At 43.3% G+C, this 22,384-nt stretch overlaps 1 protein-coding gene, 1 long non-coding RNA gene and 1 other non-coding gene across 7 annotated transcripts in view; 1 reads left to right on the forward strand and 2 right to left on the reverse strand.

Annotated features, from left to right (window-relative positions):
• The window catches only part of ACO1 (aconitase 1), a 67,773-nt gene that overhangs the window by 12,014 nt on the left and 33,375 nt on the right, over nucleotides 1-22,384 (reverse strand). Inside the window, exons 5-17 of the mRNA XM_018051882.1 lie at nucleotides 17,282-17,351; nucleotides 16,979-17,162; nucleotides 16,323-16,462; nucleotides 14,129-14,300; nucleotides 12,348-12,448; nucleotides 11,277-11,393; nucleotides 10,211-10,370; nucleotides 8,565-8,700; nucleotides 6,268-6,352; nucleotides 5,336-5,492; nucleotides 4,076-4,200; nucleotides 2,388-2,492; nucleotides 1,509-1,651 (exon numbers count right to left, since the gene is read on the reverse strand). Coding sequence (XP_017907371.1) covers nucleotides 1,509-1,651; nucleotides 2,388-2,492; nucleotides 4,076-4,200; nucleotides 5,336-5,492; nucleotides 6,268-6,352; nucleotides 8,565-8,700; nucleotides 10,211-10,370; nucleotides 11,277-11,393; nucleotides 12,348-12,448; nucleotides 14,129-14,300; nucleotides 16,323-16,462; nucleotides 16,979-17,162; nucleotides 17,282-17,351 — 1,695 coding nt within the window. The remainder of the gene's footprint in view (nucleotides 1-1,508; nucleotides 1,652-2,387; nucleotides 2,493-4,075; nucleotides 4,201-5,335; nucleotides 5,493-6,267; nucleotides 6,353-8,564; nucleotides 8,701-10,210; nucleotides 10,371-11,276; nucleotides 11,394-12,347; nucleotides 12,449-14,128; nucleotides 14,301-16,322; nucleotides 16,463-16,978; nucleotides 17,163-17,281; nucleotides 17,352-22,384) is intronic.
• Nucleotides 922-993, forward strand: TRNAG-UCC. Its single transcript has one exon. It is a non-coding gene; the product is annotated as a tRNA-Gly (tRNA).
• On the reverse strand, nucleotides 17,359-19,519 carry LOC106502385. Of its 5 annotated transcripts, none has more exons than XR_001918420.1 (4): nucleotides 19,238-19,359; nucleotides 18,538-19,200; nucleotides 18,325-18,473; nucleotides 17,359-18,108 (listed from the first exon to the last, which is right to left on the reverse strand). It is a non-coding gene; the product is annotated as an uncharacterized LOC106502385 (long non-coding RNA). The 5 variants fall into 5 exon arrangements; XR_001918421.1 differs by lacking the exon at nucleotides 18,538-19,200 and adding an exon at nucleotides 19,438-19,519 and having other exon boundaries at nucleotides 17,374-18,108; nucleotides 18,325-18,537; nucleotides 19,238-19,401; XR_001918419.1 differs by lacking the exon at nucleotides 18,538-19,200 and having other exon boundaries at nucleotides 17,365-18,108.

Here is a 22,384-nt window from a genome sequence, read left to right on the forward strand (position 1 = left end):
TAGTTGCCCCACATTAAAGAAAAGTCTCAACATGACCACTGTGCGTTCACCTCCGCTAGATCTGGGCTGTCTTCTTAAACTCACAACACGCACATCCTGGGGAATAGGAGATATTCTCGGTCTGAATGAACAGACTGCCCCATGGGATGTACTAGGACAAGGCAGAGACTGAATGAGCAAGAGAGAAGGGGAAAGCTGTGAGGAGAATGGGTTACCTGCCCAGCAAGTGGGAGGAGGGGCAAGGGAGCTGCCTCTCCCACAGGGAAAAAAGGAAAAAAAGCTTCAGTGCTGTTTCTCATACTGGCTCTGGGCCCTGTCCCTGATGAAGGTGACTCAGCACGTGGGGATGGGGCCAGGAATGTTCATCTCCCCAGAAGAACCTCAAGGCAAGTCAGGTCTGGGATGGACACTGGCTGGTATCGGTGCACTGTGGTGGTGGTTTAGTATCCGACTCTTTGCGACCCCATGGACTGTAGCCCGCCAGGCTCCTCTGTCCATGGGGACCCTCCAGGCAAGAATACTGGAGTGGGTTGCCATGTCCTTCTCCAGGGGATCTTCTTGACTCAGGGTTTGTTAAATAGCAGTATATAATATTAGTGTGAAAGTGAAAGTGAAGTTGCTCAGTTGTGTCCGACTCTGCGACCCCATGGACTGTAGCCTACCAGGCTCCTCTGTCGACGGGATTTTCCAGGCAATCGTACTGGAGTGGATTGCCATTTCCTTCTCCAGGGGATCTTCCCAACCCAGGGATCGAACCCAGTCTCCTGCATTGTAGACAGACGCTTAACCGTCTGAGCCACCAGGGAAGTCAATATTAGTGTAATACCTGTTAAAATAGGTATATGACTGAAGGATTGCTGAATGGAGGTGTAAACTGCAAATCCTCAAAGCTGTTCTGTAAAGAATATGTCTCTTGGGACTTCCTTGGTGGTCCAGTGGATAAGACTCTGTGCTTCCAATGCTGGGTCCTGGGTTCAATCCCCAGCCAGGGAACTAAGATCCTATGTACTGCAACCAAGCCCATACGCCGCAACTACTGAGCCTGTGCACTCCAGAGCCCACACGCCACAACCAGAGAATCCACGGGCTGCAACAAAGACCCAGCACAGCCAAAATAAGTAGTAAATAAAACACAGCACATGTCTGTCAACTAGGAAATGTCAAAGCATTTCTGGTTAACCCCCTGCCAAGTGCTTCAAGTATAACCAGGCCACACAGGGGAAGACTGGAGCCTTGTACATAAACCATCAGCCAAGCTGGTGGCAGGGATGACAGCCGAGTCTAATAAGTAGACTTGCTCATAAAGAAGGTCTCTACGTGCTGGGGTTCATGTGCTGGTGGATTCTCTAGTAGCTTCAAAGCTACAAACAGAAAGAGTGATTGGTTTTCAGGCTCCAGGGTTCAGTGAAAAACTGGAGTCTGACTCCAAACAGACCTCATGAACAGAGGACTAATGACCTCATGCTGTCCCTTTTGTCTTCGGGCCTCCCCTCTCCCATCATTATTACCCTCTGTTAGTTAAGTAGCGAGCAGCAGGGCTGTTTCTTGCGATGTTTCCAGCTGGAGAGATGTGGTCTGTTGTTACTGAATCTCCCAAGTTTAACAGCACATAGGCATCCACGATAGACTTAGGGGGCTGAAGATCCAAAGTCTAGCAGAGAACACAGTAAGTCAGTGTTTGCCCGGCTTTTCTCCAACGCATCACCAGGGGAGCCTCAACAGTAGTGGTCCATGGATCTGACCCTGATGACAGCTCTACATCAACACACAGAGAATTCTGGTTTTATTGGGTTTATCAGGGGTGTTTAGTAAGGCAACGTGAATTTATGCAAAACATCCATATCTCACCCTTGAAGGAGGTGAAGTATTGGCACTATCCCCTCAAAAACAAAAGGGATGCTGCGGCAAATGGCAGTCTTTCTCCACATCCAGAGAAGGTCCCAAACGCTGGGTACGGCAGGAGTCCTGCCTTCTACTCACATCCTCTCATCCCCTCCTCCTACCGGGAGAGCACAGACTCCTGATCATCAGTTTCAGAGAAGATTTCCCTTGTTTGTATGGGTATAAGGCTTAAGTACGGCAGGTCCTAGAGGCTGTTCTCCTGGACAGTCCCCCTCAGACGTTACTGAGTCTCTATCCCCGTGATACTTGATCTCCAGGGGTCTCTGCACAGCCATGTGGAAGCCCTGGACAGACAAACCACAGGCCCACTCCAGCCAAATAACCCAGCTTCCTCAGGCTCTCCTCAGTGTTATCTGCTCAGGTTTGTAAAGGTTTCAATGAAGTAGGTAGTCAAAGTGAGGGTACTGGTTAATCAAGTAGATTTTACAAGCCAAGAAACTTTTTGAAGAACTCATTTTGTTAAGAAAAAACAAAACAAGTCCTACCAGGTCTTCAAAGAATGGTGGTGATTTAATGTATGTAGATTTGGGATTCCAGCAATATAGCTTATCTGACGGGGCTGCTAAGGCATTCCAGCTCTCATTCACAGTCTTGGGGAGAGAGAAAAAAAGGAGAGGCAGGACTAAGCATAGTTCATCCTGATGAAAACTTAACATGTGAACATAATATTCAAGCTAAGAGTACAGTAAGACCCATTCTTAGTCTAAATGGTCACACAACATGTCTATACAAAGATAACACGATGCTAAGTAATTTAAAAATACACATGCCCTGTAACAGGCCATCTCTAAAATGACCCCACGGACCTGCCTCCTGGGAATCCTACCTGTAAATGAACCCCTGCTGCTGAGTGAGGGCTGAGCCTAGTGACTCATTTCCAGGATGAGGTTACAGAGACTGCCTTCTGTCTCTTCACCCTTTTACTTGCTCTTGCTGGCTCTGCTGGAAGCCAGCCACCATGCTGTGAAGAGACCCACCAGTAAGGTCCTGAGGGGGCCCTCTCGCTGACAGTCAGTGAGAAGCTGTAGCCTTCACCCACAGCACGTGAGGTCCTGTATCCTGCCAATGACCACACGAGCGGTCTAAGAACTGGCTCCTCCCCAGTCGAATCATCACGTGAGGCCACAGCCTCAGATGACACCGGGAATGAAGCCTTGTGAAGGCAGACACAGCTTGTTAAGTGGCACCTCCATTTCTGACCCATAGAAACAGATAAAAAATGTTTGCTGTTTTAATTCACTAACTTTAGGAGGAACGTGTTGCAGAGCAACAGGTAACTAACACATATAATTTATGAAATAACAATCCAGGTTGAACCTGAGGAGAAATTATTGATGCTCTGAAGATTTGGGGAGGTAGACTTCTGGTCACAAGAACATTAGATAGTAAGTGACAGCCACTATGTGTTCAAATTGGCTTGAATTTGCTCCACATGTCATTAACTCAGCCTCTAGAGAAATGCATTTAACCCAGTAGCCACCAAACTCCCTTCAACCATTTCCCAACGAGCAGCTTGTGGGATTCAGTGTGTGAGTGTGACTCCCATTTGACTCTGCTCCCCAGTCTGCCCTCATATTTCAAGCCACCAGCCCCAGCCAGAAGCCCTGGGGTCAGCTTAACACAGAAACCAGGGAACAGGGTAACATTCGAGTCTTGGAAAGTGATATGGAGCCCCATACATTTCCCCTCTGTTTGTAAAATGCACAGCAAGTTTTTTTTTTTTTTTTAATTTCAGCAGCTTGATAGTTTGGTGCTTCCAACTGAGTGGCTTTTATTTGTATTACTCTTTGAAGCAGGCAAATAAATCTGAGAGGTGCGTTCAGCCATGTGGCCCCTCAGTGACACACTATAGTGACATCGGGCTCCTCAACCACAGCTCATGCTCTCCCCGGGCTGTCAGAAGAAGAGGGGAGCCATGCAAGAGCTAGCCAGGAGCCACATCCATGCCGAGTCCCATGCCTCCTGAGCCTGCTGCTCATGTGTCCAAATCTGGGAACATCTGGGGAGAGTTGGGTCTGGAAGAGCCTGAGTTGTAGGAGCAAAATGATTGTCCCACTTTCCCAGTTATCTGAAGAAATGCTACCTTGTCTAGTTGACACTGGCACTAGCCTCAAGGTTGGCAGAGAAGACGCAGGGGAGCGACTTCCCCTTGACACTGGGGCAGGGACCTCACCTCTATTTTCTGGTAGACCTCCTTAAACATCCCGGGGATCACGTACTGACGCTCCACCGCCTGGATCTCATCTCTGGTCGGCCAGATATCTTTCAGAAATACTTGCTGTCCCTTGGCATTGACACCTGGGGAGAAAATGTTTATTAGTGAGATGAACTTCATCTCATATCCAATTTTCATGGTCACAGGCAGTCAGCCCCGTCTCATTGTTCAGGGCAGTTACGTTCAGAAAATTCTCTGTGCACACTGAGAAAACACTCAGCCACCGCCCGGAAGAAACACACAGGTTAGGCTCCCAAGGGTTATCCACAACACTGCTGTCAACTGGTCAATACGTAACGCGGTTTCACATGTTTTTGCTTACATACCGTTGATACATTCACACTGAACTCGGGAGCCTGTCTCACATGAGGCCTGTCATAGCCTTCCTGAGCTCAGGAATACTCCACAGCCCTTTAGCCCTACTCTCTGGTCATTTTAAACAGTAAAACCACCAAAAAAAAGCACAAATGTGTGAAAAACATCATGCTACCCAGAGCACAAATAGAACCATTTGCAGTAGAGACTTGAAATAAAAATACAGAGTGTCACCGTGCTTGACCTCAGCTGAGAGCAGGCACAGTGAGTGACTCAGGGATTTCACCGCCTTGTGCATGTCTGTGAGTGACCATGGGAGGGTGATAAGTGCTGATTCTGGGGGTGAAAATCCACTTCTATGAGTAGTCAAATTTAAAAATATGGAATACATATGTAATGAAGATCAGCTGCACGTCTAAAGCTAAGATTTCCTTAAAGTAAATTCCAGGGCACTGTTTTCATATTATCTAATCTGCATAGCATGGACTGAGGAGGGCACACAAGGAGGCCAGGGGAAAGGAAAACAAGCATCATGTCCCCCAAGCTTTGAGAAGCTGCACACCGTGGACGTGTTCCTACAGCACAGATATTAACCAGGCTATCATGAGACTGAAGCAGGAACTGGAAAGGGAGGGACTGAAGCAGAGGCCAAAATGGCAAGACCTCCGTTACTCTAAGTGTTTCTTTCCCTTTTTGTCCCTTCCCCTTTCGTAAATTCTTGTTTAGCTAGTTCAGTTATGTCTTAGCTGTGTGCTGGGAAAGGAAGCAAAGACCCTTCTTCCTCCTCTGATCTTTGGAGGTTCTAGGCTTCATTATTTATTAAGGAAAGCAATAACTATTTTCCAGTAATGTTTTCAAATTCATTGGGGGAAAAAAATTGTAACCCCGCAAATCAGATCTTACCTAATGGCTCTTTCTCAAAGTCGATCCTGATGGTCCCAGCAATTGCATAGGCTATTACTAAGGGCGGAGAGGCTAAATAGTTGGCTCGGGTATTGGGGTGGACTCGCCCTTCAAAGTTCCTGTTCCCAGACAGTACTCCAACAGCTACGAGGTCTCCCTGTGTGCGGCAAGGGGGAAACAGGTTGCAGAGACAACAGACGGCCTGGGCTTCCGACCTATCTGTTTTAGCCTTCCTCTAAGTCAAGGAGCCCTTTAGGCTTCCCCTGCACTTGGGCCTCTCCCCGGGGGAGGAGACCACAGGGTGAGCCTGGGGGAGCCATGCTGGGTCAAGAGCAGCAGAGAGACGCCCTGGATGGTTCTGCTCAGGAGCAAATACCAGGTGGGTCAGAAGGCAGCATCCCAGTTATTCTGCAGCCGGGGGCCCGAGAACAGGTGGGGAAGATGACAGGTTGACAGTCGGAGGAAGCCACACTGGCTGACAGGGATACCATAATCAGTGCAAGCAGATGAAATAGTATTTTTCCACGCTATAGAATTTATGGGACAAAAATCAAGCCAATGAGTTTATGTTCAGTTGTCTGACTTGGAACCAGCCTGCAGACAATAGGAAGAAATCATTCTGGCGCCTTCGCATGTGTGGGGCATGTGCCGGCCAGGTACCGCACTAAGTCCTTAGCGTCCACTATCACCAGAAAGCTCGCAGCTTTCTGAAACACGTACTATCATCACTTCCCGTTTACAGTTGTGAAAACTGAGGCACAAAGAGGTTCATGAACTTGCTCAAAGATATATAGTTAATAAGTTTAACTCAACTCTCCAAAGACCATTCTCTTAACCACATCCCATGCTTCCCTGAACGTTCTTTAAAATTACCAGCATTTCATCACATATCATGCGAAAAAGAAAGACCCACAGGCTGCCCTGCTCATTACCTGTACGATGGCCTCGACCACAGCTTCCGGTAAGGGCCCGCTGTTGCCGATGCAGGTCATGCAGCCATAGCCCACCACGTCAAACCTGGTGCGGGAGAGAAGCACGGGATGCAGAATGACTCTCAGGGGGCCCACCTGCTGGTTCCTGGAGACCACTGATTTAAAGAAGGGTAACACAGGGCTGTTCCTGTGAGGCTTTCATTCTCGGGAACATTTTGATCTGCTATTCATCCATGCCAAATCATTCGATTAAGGCTCCTTTTTATAATTCACTTAAAGAAAAAAGACTGAAGTACAGTTGATTTTATATTTATATTCTATTTGACCTATTTTATACCTAGTAGTGTGAATCCTTTAATCCCATATTCCTAATCCCTCCCCCTTCCAAATCCCTGATTTCCCCTTTGGTAACAAGTTTGTTTCTGTATCTGTGAGTCTGTTTCTATTTTGTAAAAAGACTCATTTACATCATTTTTTTTTAAAGAGTCCACATACTACTGCTAATATATAATATTCGTTTTTCTCTGTTGACTCACTTCATTTAGCACCATATTCTCTGCTGCTGCTGCTGCTAAGTCGCTTCAGTCGTGTCCGACTCTGTGCGACCCCATAGACGACAGCCCAACAGGCTCCGCCATCCCTGGGATTCTCCATATTCTCTAGGTCCATCCACATTGTTGTGAATGGCAATACTTCATTCTATTTTATTGAGTAGTATTCTGTTATGTATGTATCTTTTTATCCATTCATCTGTTGATGGACACTTAGGTTGCTTCCATGTCCCAGCTATTACAAATAGTGCTGCTGTGAACACGTGGTTGCATTTATCTTTTTGAATTAGTTTTTGTCTTTTCCAGGTATATGCCCAGGAGTGGAACTGCTGGCAATATAGTAGTTCTACTATTTTTAGTTTTTAAGGAACCTCCATACTGTTTTCCATATTGGTGACACCAATTTACATCCTCACCTACAATGTAAGAAGGTTCCCTTTTCTCTATACCCTCCACAGCATTTATTATCTGTAAGCCTTTTTGATGATGGCCTTTCTGACTTGCGTAAGGTGATACCTCATTGTAGTTTTGATTTGCATTCCTCCAATTATTAGTGATACTGAGGATCTTTTTATGTGCCTGTTGGTATCTGTAAGTCTTTTTTGAAAAAATGTCTATTCAGGTCTTCTGCTCATTTTTTGTTGGGGTTGTCTGTCTGATGTTGAGCTGTATGAGCTATCTGTATATTTTGGAAATTCACCCCTTGTCGGTTGCATTGTTTGCAAATATTTTCCTCCCATTCTATAGCTTATCTTTTAATTCTGCTGATGGTTTACTTTGATGTGCAGAGTTTTTTTGATTCCGATTAGGTCCTATTTATTTTTGCTTTTGTTTTGCCTTGGGATATTGTCAAAGAATCTTTGGCCTATATTCCCTTCTGGTAGTTTTATGGTGTCATGTCTTACATTTAAGTCTTTAAGCCATTTTTAGTTTATTTTTGTATATAGTGTGAAGAGTATCCTAATTTCATTCATTTAAATGAGGCTGTCCGGCTTTCCCAAACCACTTATTGAAGAGAGTGTCTTGTTTCCATTGCATATTCTTACCTCCTTTGTCGAAGATTAATTAACTATAGGTGAATGAGTTTATTTCTGGTCTCTCTATTCTATTCCATATAATTTACTTTTAAATTAATTTACTTTTTAAATTTATAAGTAAATTATGAGGAGACTACCTAAATGATCTGTAATTTTTAAAAGTTGAAATCAGATATCTGATATCTTTATTCACTACTCTTATTATATATTCCCAGGGACTTCCAACTTTTATGAGGTACATGATAAAGATCTATGTCAATTAAAGTAGTAATAGTGGGTTACTAGGAGAAACTGTATTTGGAAACAAATAATTGACTTCAGTCATAACATTTCATAACATTTCTAGGCATGTGAAATAATTATTTTCATAGAGAGGGCAGACTCTCTGTGGCAGAGCCAATATTAGCCCACAGCACACCTTCATGTAACTGAGAAAAGCTGCCCCTTCCCTAGGAGGGCAGTGCTAAGTGGAGCACGGGCTTGATATCAGCCCATGCTCTCTTCACAGATACCCTTGTCTGATGAACAACCAGCGCAACTGTACAGGAAGGCCCTGTCTGTTGGAAAGTGAGGGTTTAAGTCTGCATTGACGGAAGAGTATGCAATTAGATACCGTCAGATAAGCTTACATCCATTTCAAGCTGACTGTGCAAGGTATCTGCGGAATACCACGCAACAAAAGCAATGGTGTAAGAGACTCCGCCCTCACCCAAGCTGAGACAGGTAAGGCATGACTCCGCTTTCCCGCAGGTAGTAGGTGACCACGCCGCTGCCAGGAGACAGGCTAGTTTTGATGTAAGGCTTCACGCTCAGGCCCGCATCCACAGCCTTCTTTGCTAACAAGCCTGTGAAACGGCAAACACAGACATGGTTGCGGGCTGCCTACTCCAGGTGCCACAGACAGTTCAGGAAACACTGACTTTGCTCTGCACCTCCTGCACAGCCTGACAGGACCCCACTCACACTGGTGCTTTCTGCCATTTTTGCTGCCTAATAGAAACCAAAGCCTGGCGTGCTGTAGTCTATGGGGCCATAGAGAGTCGAACATGACTGAGAGACTAAACGATAGAAACCAAATGCTCACTGGCACAAAGTCACTCATGTTTGTTCAGTAAGCTCAAAATGAGCCATGGACATGAATGACATAAAAAGAGAAGTGCTTTTTGTCTTTCAAAGAGATAAACCATTCATGATTATACTAGAGAGTGGGTTTTTAATTTCTGGAGGGAAAGCAATCTTTCTAATTATATTAAAAAAGAATTGCCAGGGCCCCTTCTTAAAGTATACGAATTGTGTACTAGTTGGTGAGGAGTAGAGTCCATCTAGATGTTAAAAATCTTGCTCTCAGATATTTCTTAAAGTGGAAGATCAAGGGCTGCTGGGTCACTTGATTCTGGGCAAATCCAGAGGCTATGTACTACAGGGACACTTGGGTGCTCTGACTTAGGACATCTCATGGAAGTAGGAAAGAAATAAGGACTGTGGGTATTAAGAAACAAGAAGCTACAGACAAGCTGGTGTCTTACCTTAAGGAAACACATTTGTCCAAAGCTTAGGGGGCAACAGACGAATTCTTGGACAAAGAAAGTTTTCCTTATGCACCTGTCCACTTCATAAAGGAAGAACTACCTGTGTGTGGACATAAGAGGAACTCTTCGGGATGTTTTAAAATTTGGAAACTAAAGGGACCTTACATTAATGAAACTCTGCATGTAAACATTAAATAACCAAAACTGTGTAATAGGCAGATAAGTTTGATCAACCAAGTGCCCTGTGTGCTAATTCAGATGCCCTTGACAATGTATCTAAGATTAAATGCCACTGTATAAAAAGGGATTTTATGAAGAACAAGCTGTGGCATGAAAACATTTTTTCCTTTTTTTAAATTCTGACACAAGATTCTAGGCTTTACCAGAAATTCATCTTTCTTTCCTCTCTCTTCCTTATTTTCTGTGTTAATTCTAAAGGCCATACTACTTTAAATATTTTGTATTGGGCACTGTTTATTGAATAAACATTTCTGGGCCAATTAGTCTCTGCATCTGGGAAGGATAAGGTTCAGAGAACAAAATGTTAGTCACTCAGTCGTGTCCGACTCTTTGTGACCCCATGGACTGTAGCCCACCAGGCTCCTCTGTCCATAGGACTCCAGCAAGAATACTGGAGGGGGTTGCCATTCCCTTCTCCAGGGGATCTTCCTAACCCAAGGATCAAATCCGGGTCTCCTGTACTGCAGGTAGATTCTTCGCGGTCTGAACCACCAGGGAAGCCCCATACACAGAACTTAATTAAGCCCTTGGGTTATGTCTTGGAAATTCCCACCCACATGTCCACATGACCATCAGATGTATTTACCTGCCCCTAACATCACAGATGGATTACTGGTGTTTGTGCAGCTAGTAATGGCAGCAATTACCACAGAACCATGAGCAAGGGTGAACTTGCTGTTATTATAGATAAATGTCTTATGGTCATTATGATGGTCTGGAGCAACCTGGAATCCTTTAAATCCTTGCTATAGGAAGAAAAAAAGAAGATTATATATATACGGTCAAAAGTTCTCACTTTGGAAGGAGAAGAAGCACTTTGGTAATTATAATTCTTAAAACATAAACATCTCAGCTGGTAAACTCTGAAATGCTACAGAAAAATTAAAGTTCCCTTTCCTCTTTTTAAATCTTTATAAAAGGGAGTCTTGATTTCTGAATCTTATTTTGCTTTGAAATTATTAACAATTACCTCCTTCCCACCTTAAATATTGAAATGCTAAAACTACAAATTTAACTTAAAGTTAGTCTATCTAGAGCAAATTAGTACAGATTTAATGGTGACAGAGGGCACAGACACTAACCATAAGGAAATTTAGAAAATAGTGCCGTAAGAGTCTAGTAAAAGAATCAGACGTGCAAATAATATAAAGTACCAACAATGAAGTTAAAGGGTATGAAACGCCATCACAGGGGTTTAGACTGATGCCAGAACGTTCAAATGAGGGAGAGATGACTTTGTGCTATGAGATCTGAGGTCATGCTGTGGAGATGCTGAGAGATTGGGGCATGCTGGTGAGGAAGGCGCATGTGGGCAGAGGGGGCATGAACAAAATTCGTGGCCAGAATAGCTTGTTCACGCAGAGTGAATGCTGTGGTGAGAGTCAGGTGAAGAGTGGACATGCTCTGGAAAAGGAAGAGTTAGGAAAAATGAAAAGGAGGGTTGAGTGTGTTTATAGGCAAAAGAGGACTGTAAGGAAGCTGCTCAGCTCTTAGCTAAGGTGGGAGGAGGCACCAAGGGGTTCAGTTTGGAGAGGAAATGCCTTCAGTACTAGGCTTCAGGAAGATTCATCATCGAGATGGGTGAAAAGAAGCCTGTGCATGAAGAAGCCAGGCATGGGGAGGGTCTCCACCCACCTCTCCCAGCTCCCTACCTTGGCCCCCAGGCAGCTCTCAAAGTCCTTTTTCATATCAGACACGGCGACTTTGTCCTGAGGCCTTTTGGGTCCGCTGCAGCAAGGCACTACTGTTTTCAAGTCTAACTCCACAACCTGTCCACCCAGAAGAAAAGGAACCACAGAACCGTCATTATACCCACAAAGAAAAGAAAAAAAACAGCTGTGCCAGAGAATTTACACAGCAATAAAAACAAACCAAACTGACACATTCAAAACCAAGAAAGTCAGGGTCCCTTTTTAACACTGAAGGGAATTTCCAGAGATCCAGATGGGCACTTGGTAGCATGCGACAGGCAGAAGCCTTGCCCACTCTCAGAAAGACCAGGGTGGGCACTATGCTGCTGTGGTCTTCCACTTGGCCCTCTTTATAAAGTAGCTCATACATCCTTTCTATTGCTTAAGTTAGTGTGAGATGTGTTTCCTACTGAAATGACAGATAAACCACGTAATTTTTCTAAGATGACTTGGGGGGATGTTGTCATTAAGTCATCAATGCCAAGAAATGGGCCCTAGTCTGATGGAGTATTTCCTTCCCTCAGTGTGTTAATAATAGGAAAGGAAATAATAGTCCCACATCTGGTTTATCCTCCGATCTTGGCTGTAGAGAAAAGTGGGGTTTAGTTTGCACCCTAGACAATGAGTGAAGATAAGCAGTGGATAAATCTCAACTAACTGATTGGCTCACACTTAATCTATTGGCTTGCACTTTCATTTCTTTCCCATCTATAATTCTGATGAGCTTATCAGCCTTTAAATAGCTCCAGTCCTTCTAAACTTCTTCTCCAAGGGTCGTCTACATCAGAGGAATAAATCAAAAAAGGAGACACTCAACCTAATGGTCAGGAAGAATGGGGGAAGTTATGTTATTTTGTTATGTCTGCAATTCCTTATCTTTTTTATTTTTTCAGCCTTTAACACCCTGTTCTTTTGTGATAACTTGGCAGTGACTAACTTCCTACAAGTACACTCCCCCTAGGAAAAACTTTCACAATTAAAACCACAGGCTCGAGGAAGAGGAAACGTGTTCAATGAGAGGTGCTCCCATACCTGGGCAAAGTCTGGGTCTTGAGAGGAGTCACTGAAGTCCCGAAACATTCCTACAGCCTGAAGATACTGCTTAATATGCTTTACTTTTTCTTTGTCACGACCTAATGGGCATTTTAAGAAGTAGCAAGTAACAGACGTCAGTATTTTCTGATGAAACTAATACCGTCAGTAGCAACTGCATAAACAATGAGGGTTTCACTTAAGACACTCCAAGCCCTCTGCTGACACTGCAGCCTGCAGGCTCATGGTCTGACTTTCCAACTGATGCTGCTGTTTACTAGGGACCATGAACCAACCTGCTGTTCTATTGAAGGGACTGTTTTCTGAAAAGGATTCTACTCTTAGTTATAAGTACTCCTCTCTCTGGGTTATAGTTCTTTTTTTTTTTTTCCCCAATTATTTGGCAGCACTGTGTGGCATGTAGGATCTTAGTTCCCTGACCAGGGATGAAACCCATGCCCGCTGCATTGGAAGCATGGAGACTTAAATCACTGGACCACTGGGGAAGTCCTGATTATGGTTCTTAATTAAGAGGCTCCTGAAAGTGAAAGTGAAAGTGAAGTCGCTCAGTCGTGTCCGACTCTTTGCGACCCCATGGACTGTAGCCCACCACGCTTCTCTGTCCGTGGGATTTTCTGGGCAAGAGTACTGGAGTGGGTTGCCATTTCCTCCTCCAGAGGATCTTCCCGACCCAGGGATCAAACCCAGGTCTCCTGCATTGTAAGCGAGACGCTTTACCGTCTGAGCCACCAGGGAAGTAACACTAAGAGGCTCCTAAGGCTTAGCAAATTGCCAAAGTGCCCCTCCTATGCATCTGCCTTCAACTGGCCATCGACCCTCAACATTCTACATTAGCCCTGTTAAAACAGTAATTCCCCCCACCTCCTATCACAGAACACAAGCTGTGTGCCCAGCACTGTGGGCTACACTTTTTCAATACATTATTTCAATCTCTAATCCTTTATCCCAACCTTCTGAGACAAACACTATTATTATCCTCATGTATAGATGAGGAAATACTGGCTCAAGAAGATTAAATAACTTTTCCTGGAACACAGGCTGTAAATAAATGGCAGAACCAGGAGCCAAAGCTGAGTTTAACTCCAAAGTTCAAAGTTCTAACTCATGATACTGTATCACCAGGAATATGACCCCAAACGCTCTGCTGTTTCATTCAGAAAGCTCCTGGTTACAGGAGATAATATGTATGGTTTGCCCAAATGGACACGCAGAACTCCCATTTCTCTGACAGTAAATTAAGACTGCTGGAGAGCTTGATTCTTGGATCCACATCAGATCAGCATTTGTTGTTTGCCTGTTCATTTTCACTGAATTGTCAAGGTCATCAGCTGTTCAGCAAGGATCTTACAACAGATGACTGTCTGATCTTCTTCAGCATATTTATCATGACCTGTTGTTGCGTTCCAGTGTTCACTACACCCCATGTCACCCTCCCCATGAAAACACATGGGAGAAATTTCTCTTAGGTTTCCGTTAAGAAAGGGTTCGCCTTCTCTAAAACCATTTGTTGCATTTCAATAGATGCTAGAAATTCAGTACCAGATCAGTAAGAGGTTCAGTGGCCACCTCTAGCTCCCAGAACCCAATCTTATCTCTGGAGTAGTTTGCAGCTTTCCCCTCCCCACCATCCCTTCCCTTCTCTTCTTTAGGGTGATGCCTCCACTGTTTAATTGAGGGACAGAGGCAGAAGGTAGCACTCCGATTGTCAGCTTTCCCTGAACTATACAAAGGACCTTCTGTTCTCAGGGTTCTGCACTTACCTGTCTGCACCAGGTACTTGATACTGACTTCATCAACTGGGAAAAAGGCAGCAGTGGCCCCATACTCTGGACACATGTTGGCAATCGTAGCTCGGTCAGCAATGGACAGTTGGGCTACTCCTGGCCCAAAGAACTCGACAAACTTGCCCACTACCCCAACCTGGCGGAGGTGCTGAGCAACAGGATAATAACAGAATTTGAGATTTGATAACCCATATTTTTTTTCAGCATTTACTTTTTATGGTCATGCCAGGTGGCACGCAGGATTGCAGTTCCCCAATCAGGGACTGAACTCGTGCTCCCCACATTGGGAGAGCAGAGTCTTGACCAGTGGACCAACAGAGAAGTCCTGATAACTCTGATTTAAAATGCAGAACTATCCCCTTGCCATTCTCATAAACTAGCCTTGTGAGTCAACACAAACAATAAATTAGCCCAATATATTTTGGATTATGGGCTTCCCAGCTGGCTCAGTGGTAAAGAATCTGCCTACCAATGTAGGAGACGCAGGCTGGACCCTTGGGTTGGGAAGATCCCCTGGAGTAGGAAATGGCAACCTGCTCTAGTATTTTTGCCTGGAAAATTCCATGGACAGAGGAGCCTGGCAGGCTACAGTCCATGGGGTCGCAAAGAGTCAGACACAGCTGAGCACACATTATAGATTACTCTTAAAAATAAAACTTAAAAAGCAATGCAACTAATACAACATGGTATCCTGTAGTAGATCCTAGAACCGAAAAGGGACGTTACTACAAAGACTGGTGGAGTTTCTAGTTTAGTTAAAAATGGCATACCAATGTTAACTACTATTTCTGATAAATGTACCATGGTTATGTAAGATGTTAACATTTGGGGGAGCTGAGAGAAAGGTAACAGAACTCTGTATTACCTTTACATTAACTCGCCTATAAATCTAAAATTATTTCAAAGCAGTTCTTGAAAAAGAAAAAATAATATAAAAACACAATATTAAGAAAAGTTTTTCAAAATGAGAAAACGTTCTAAGGATTAAATAAGTTCTTTCAACTTAAATTAGTTATGATTTGCACTTACTGAGTAAGCAAATGCCTTGTTTCCAAGTGCATAATGAATGAATATCCTGAACACAGGTATAAGTCAAAGGTAACCAAAAGATTCAGGCAGTCTGACTCCCACAGCTTTTCCATACAAGCCATCAGCCAGAGCTGCAGCATCAGTGACCAGCTTGGGCCTGCATGAAATCAGTTTCATGAAGTGTGGACAGCCACGTAGACAGGCTCTTCTGATTATGTGGAATTCTGCCAAATTTTGTGGGTAAAGCCTATATTATTCTACACTTGCACGATGTGGACATCTCTGATAAGCTATAATATTCAAATGCATCCAATTCTGATTTCCATGATGATTAAATCAAAAGTATAGTATCCATCTCAAATACCCCAAGCCTCCAAACTATACAACCAGAAAAAACTTTGTGATAATAAAAAATTACTTTTCTAATAATCTTTCAAAATGAAACTGTCTTCCTTCTGCAAAGCAAGCAAATCATTATAAAAGATTACTTTCAACAAGGGCAAAAATAAAAAACAAACAAAAAAACAACTAACTAGTATTTTCCAGCTTGGAAAAACATCGTTACAATAATGTAACTTAAAATACACAGAAAGAAATTTTAAAAGTCAAAAATCATTCATAGAAAGAGTTTGCTATTTACATACAAAGAAGAACCACATGGAAAAATACAGAAGTATAAAAATATGCATGGAAATGATTTTGTACAACCTCAGCACAGTGATTATCTCTAGAAATGAGGAGGGTGGCTTTAGCCATAAACATTACATTTCACTTCTTTAAAAAATGTACATACAGAGAGAGCTCTGAAGCAAAAACAGCAAAATGTTACCATCTGTTAAGTTTATGTGGTGGGCATATAAGTGTCATTTTAACTTCTGTGTATTTAAACTATTTCACGGTTTCAAAAACTTTTTTTTTTTAAAGAAAAATATCCATGCAGCAACAGAAGAGTAATGTGAACCTAATGATCTGAAATTTGACCACAGAATTCTCACCTTATCTCGTCGCTTTTAAAGTCATCAACGTACTGTTTCCTAGCATTTCTAGAGCACATGGAAACCAAGAGAGAGTCCATCAAGGACTTCCTTCCAGTTTGTCACTGAGACTCTCTAAGACCCCAGAAGAGGCAGCACTTGGTTACCTTGGTGATGGTGAGCACGATGTCAGTGGATGTTACCAGGGGGTGGGGATTGCCCACCAGCCTGTAGCCGATCACCTGGGGAAGCACCATGCTGATTGGCTGGCCCAGCATCACAGCTTCTGCTTCGATACCACCCACACCTGTATGCAATAATGGTTTCATGACTCCTCAGGCATAGTTCAGTATCATTAATAAGTAGTCAACCCACCCTCAGTATTTTACTAGTGTAGAGTTATATTTCCATAAAGAACAGTTATCTTTCCTCTATTTCCCTCTACAGAATTTTAAACAAGTGTTTCTCAGAGTGTGGTCTCCCGACATCTAGATCAAAATCCCCACGATTCCACACTGAAAAGGAGAGTGAGGGTCAGGAGTATCCATTTTTAACAAACTCTCCGGGTGGTTTTCATTTATTTTAAATGTCCCTAACCCCTTGTTCCAATTCATTCTTCCAAACATCATACTGACTGCATAAAAGGCACAAAACACTTTTCGGGGTACTGGAAATATAACAGTAAGCAAAACAGACAAAAATACCTCTCTGATATTTGTTGGTCACGCAAATTCATGCTGCTGGAATGTAATGGGATCAAAGTAAATCGAGGTCCAGGCCACAGACCAGCACATATGGAACAGGAACCCGAAAGAGCACTCACCCCAACCAAGGACACCCAAACCATCAATCATGGTGGTGTGCGAATCTGTGCCCACCAGGCTGTCTGGGTAGTAATATCCATCCTGATCAAAGACCACTCTCGCCAAATACTCCAGATTCACCTGGTGGATGATTCCTGAGCCTGGTGGAATAATCCTCATGTTGCAAAAGGCCTGAGAGCCCCACTACGGTTGAGAAATGGGAGGAACACTGTGAATGCCAGACACACGTTTATGCAGCTCACCTCGCCCTCGCACCCCACACATATGGAGGATCAATCAGTGGAACCAAGCTCTGCCCGTACCTTTAAAAATTCAAATCGTTCTTTATTTCTTTCAAATTCCAAGTCTTGATTCTTCTTTAAACTGTCTGCCCTGTCAAAGAGAACAACTAAACGTATAAATTTTGAGACTTAAAATGTTACCAGTCAAAGCTATTGATGATAATAAGCCAAATGGCATATCATCTGGGTGGTAGTGCATTTCTTCACATGGCAAAGAAGAGTTAACTAAAGAAAAAAGAACTTTATTTTTGATTCAGGTGATTTTTTTTACCATGCCTTTAAACATGGTGGGTAGAAAACATTGAGTGAATCTAAGTAAAAACTATTCTAATCATAAAGTCTGAGTCTTAGGAACAGACTTAAGACTTTTATGAGGAGAACAGCAGTTTAGATTCTTAAAGAAGCCTTCTTTCCATACACCTTTCTCATCTGTGACTTTGTTACGACACCTCTCTGAGCTGAGCCATGCCTGGGCCTGGCATTTTCATCTGTTTTATGTTGGGAGACAGGAACCCAGTGATGCCAGGAGGCACAGGAATTTGTAGGATCACAACCTCCTATCCTCCAAATGGAGGTTTACAGGGCAGATGGTGCCGCCCAAGAACATCTATAAACCCCAAAATACATGCCAAGGTTTGCTCAAAGTCATTCCATCCATCAGGATGGACATGGACAATGCAGAACATCAGGAAGCTTTTCTAGAATTTTTATAATCAAACTACATTGTTTTGAGTCCAGGTAGTACATCCTAGTACACTGAGGGCTCCATCCCTGTGGTCCCCACCTGTGTCTTCAGGTCCTCTACCTTCATCCTAGTACACTGAGGGCTCCATCCCTCCGGTCCCCACCTGTGTCTTCAGGTCCTCCACCTTCATCCTAGTACACTGAGGGCTCCATCCCCTTCAGCGAGTCCCCCACCTGTGTCTTCAGGTCCTCCACCTTCATCCTAGTACACTGAGGGCTCCATCCCTCTGGTCCCCACCTGTGTCGTCAGGTCCTCTACCTTCATCCTAGTACACTGAGGGCTCCATCCTCCTCCCGCTAGTCCTTCATCCTCATCCCACCTGTGTCTTCAGGTCCTCTACCTTCATCCTAGTACACTGAGGGCTCCATCCCTCCGGTCCCCACCTGTGTCTTCAGGTCCTCCACCTTCATCCTAGTACACTGAGGGCTCCATCCCTCCAGTCCCCACCTGTGTCTTCAGGTCCTCTACCTTCATCCTAGTACACTGAGGGCTCCATCCCTCCAGTCCCCACCTGTGTCTTCAGGTCTTCCACCTTCATGACTCAGAATAAGTCATAGTGGCAACTCGGCATGATTAGCACACAGGAAGCACGTGTAGACTATGCATCATGGACTGGGTGCACATAGGAAACGACAGTAAAATTAACAGCTAAGAGCCAAGTCACACCTCACTAATTGATAGTTAACACTTACTGACATTACAAGAGCTAGGCACTAAAGTGCTTTACATTTATTTTCTAATTTAGTCTTCAAAATAGCGCTTTAAGTTAGGGGCAACTAATATCCACATTTTTTTCAAAAGGAGACAGACAGAAGGTAAGGTGCTCAAGACTACCCAGCAAGTAAATGATGGAACTGGTATTGAAACCCAGGCGGTCTGACTCCAGAATCGATGTTCTAAATTCCTATACTGCCTCCTTGCAGTAGTAGTTACAGAAACTGCAGCAGTGGTGCTGGTATTGTAACAGCAACAACTACCATAATAATTGCAGCAGAAGCCAGCATGCAAGACTGCATGATGCGTCATGGACTTTACACACACGAACTCATTCAATCATCATAACAACCCCTCACGTAGGTACTATTATTGCAATGTACAGAAGAGGAAGCCAAGGCACAGAAAGATTAGATAATTTTTCCAAGTACACTGAGGGCTCCATCCCTCCAGTCCCCACCTGTGTCTTCAGGTCCTTCACCTTCATCCTAGTACACTGAAGGTCTCCATCCCTCCACCTTCATCCTAGTACACTGAGGGCTCCATCCTTCCACCTTCATCCTAGTACACTGAGGGCTCCATCCCTCCAGTCCCCACCTGTGTCTTCAGGTCCTCCACCTTCATCCTAGTACACTGAGGGCTCCATCCCTCCAGTCCCCACCTGTGTCTTCAGGTCCTTCACCTTCATCCTAGTACACTGAAGGCTCCATCCCTCCACCTTCATCCTAGTACACTGAGGGCTCCATCCTTCCACCTTCATCCTAGTACACTGAGGGCTCCATCCCTCCAGTCCCCACCTGGGTCTTCAGGTCCAGATCCATATTCCCAATGTATCCTGAGCATCCACACCAGGAACACTTTGGGTACCACAAATGCAACAGGTCAAATCCTAATGTGTGGCCTTCCTCCCTGCATCTCCTCCTTGTCCTTGTCTGTCCATCCCTCATCTAATGATCTCCTCTTCTCCCACTTAGTACCTACAGCTAGCAGAGTATTTATTCCAGAAACAGTCTCCTGCCCAGTTTCTCTCAATCTAGTCAACCTATCTTTTGTACCGTCACCAGAATTTGGTTTTCCAAAATACAGATCATCACAACCCATGTTGAATCTGCCAGGGGATCCCATTTTCTAAATACAGTACAAATCCCTTTCTTTAAAAAACAAGGTCCTTCAGCCTGACCTCAGAATTCCTTCATGCACTCTCTCCCATCCTCCAGTCCAAACTTTCAGCTTCAGCGGCACTGTGGCCTTCATACTCTCCCACACCACACTTTCCTCATGCCTTCGCATGCTCTGTTCTCTCTGTGTAGAATGCCTTTCCAGTTCCTTGTGGTAAACATGCCTGGGGACCTAGATTAAGTGATACTCCTGGAAGAACCTCCCAACTCTCCAAGTTAGAGATTTCGTTTCTACACTTATTAACTGCATTCAAGCTATGCATTCTCTAATCTCTCTGCTTTCTGAGACTAACCTGCTTCTTGAACAAATACTGGCACACAATAGGTTTGTTAAATAGAATTATTTTTAATTTAAAAAAAAGCAAAGGCATCTCGGAACATTATTCTTAATCATGTATGGCCCTGCTCTATCTCTTCGGCTGTACTCTGAGCACTCATGGACTCCCAGTCATTATGCCTCCTCATCCTCCTGTTTCTAGAAGAACGTCAGAGCTCCTTACAGCAGAAGCAGGGCTGGAAGAAGACCATTTAACCCGCAGAATTTTGGGACCATCAGTTTGATATAAATGACACAGTCACAGGACAAGCAGAAGCCAGAATGTTTAGGCTGCTTTGTGATATGTTAATTCTAAGTTAAAAAAAAAAAAAAGAAACCCACCAACAACAACCCTTTTAGTCACTAAAACAGAACAACTTTCATGCTAACCTTGGCTCCTTCTTTAACTTAGTTCTAGTTATTCAAATGAATAAACACACCTAGAATTCAGAGCTTTCCACCACTCAGAACTGCCCCACATTTACCCAACCTGGTGAGTTTTTAATAAGATCTCTGAATGTGAATGGCCTCACAGATTAAAGAGGAAATGTTCCCTTATTTACATAAATTGAAATCAGATCTGGATGTAGTTCCAACTTTCTGAGTATTACATTTAATGGTACTCCAGAAATTCACAGAAAATATTTATAGAGGAAATAGTTCGTAGTTCGGACATGCTTGAAATCTGGTTGGAAATTGTTATATTCTTATTGGGATTTTTAAAAAGATTATTTTTGAGATAACTTTGAAAAACATTATAATAATGCATTAGTTAGATCCTTGATCCCTGAAGATAGTGTGAAGCCAATTACTAATATTCAAACCAAGGAAAGAGCTTAGAAATACTTAAGAGAAAATTCACCATCCTATCACTCCTTACTCAGTTGTACTAACTCATTTCTGGAAATAGCTGGAAATAAGCCCACAGCACAGAGTTCCACAAAAGCTGAGACATATCACATTTAATTCTTTACAAAAATGAGGAAACAGACTGGGAGGTCAAATTGCAAAACCAAACTCAAGAAATAAAAACAAAACATTAGCAATGAAAATGCTTCTCACAGAAATGTTTCTCTCGAATTAAAAAAAAAAAAGTGTTTGCTAGATTTGGGTATCATTTTAGATTAAAGCTCAACCTTGGACTTTGCGTTTTTCAAAACAATATTTTCAGTATTACAGTGTAAATGAAAAATGTCCATAAAAAATTGAAACCTGAGTTGATAGATGTCACAGCTTCAAGAGGAAATCAAGTCACAGTTGGTGCTGATTCAGATTCTTTACCTACTTAAGAGTCAGGAGTTCTTTGAGTTTTGAGTTAAATAACTTCAGACATTAAAACAACTGCAATTCTGTCTCCACCAGTACTTTTACCTTCCAGGCCAGGGAAATAAAGGTAAATCCGTGAGGCCAATGAGAGGCTTCAAGAAAGATAAAAGTGGCCCATGATTTTGTGAGGTTGTTGTTCAGCTGCTAAATCGAGTCCGACTCTGTGACCCCATGGTCTTCCCTTGTCTTTCACTACCTCCCAGAGTTTGCTCAAATTCACGTCCATTGAGTCAGTGATGCCATCCAACCATTTCATCCTCTGCCACCCTCTTCTCCTTTGCCTTTGTGACCTTACTTTTTATTCATTTCTGAAGTGGGACTTTAGGAAACATACTTACTCTTCAGTAGGACAACAGTTTGTGTATTTTTAACTCTTCCCTTTGAAATCAAAATATTAGATTGAGCTCATGTAATTTAAGGGGAAAAAAACTAAGCCTAAGGATGGGTTGAGTCCAAAGGAAAGGAAAGAGCTGGCAAGTATCCAGTCTGCTTGTTCCAAGAACTGACAGTTCAGGAGACAAAACAGATTTCTCTCTATTCCTGAATTTTTCTGGTTTGGATATTGTCAATACTAATTTGAGAATGACCAGTTTCTACATTTCTCTTAAGGCTATATGGAACCCACTTAAATTGCCAAGGAAGCAAATAAAGGTTTTGGGTTTTTTTTTTTCCCCTTTGTGTGGCTGGTTTCACATTCTTAAATGAACTTCTATTATAAAAACAACAGCTTCTTATTGTAAAGATAAAGAATAGTTACAATTGCTTAGCAGTTTGGCACCTCTCTTTCTAATTCTCTAATCTCTGCCTACCTTTTAATTGTGGAGAAGGCAATGGCACCCCACTCC

This window comes from Capra hircus, chromosome 8 (assembly GCF_001704415.2).
Source record: "Capra hircus breed San Clemente chromosome 8, ASM170441v1, whole genome shotgun sequence".
In the NCBI taxonomy this organism is placed as follows: Eukaryota; Metazoa; Chordata; class Mammalia; order Artiodactyla; family Bovidae; genus Capra; species Capra hircus.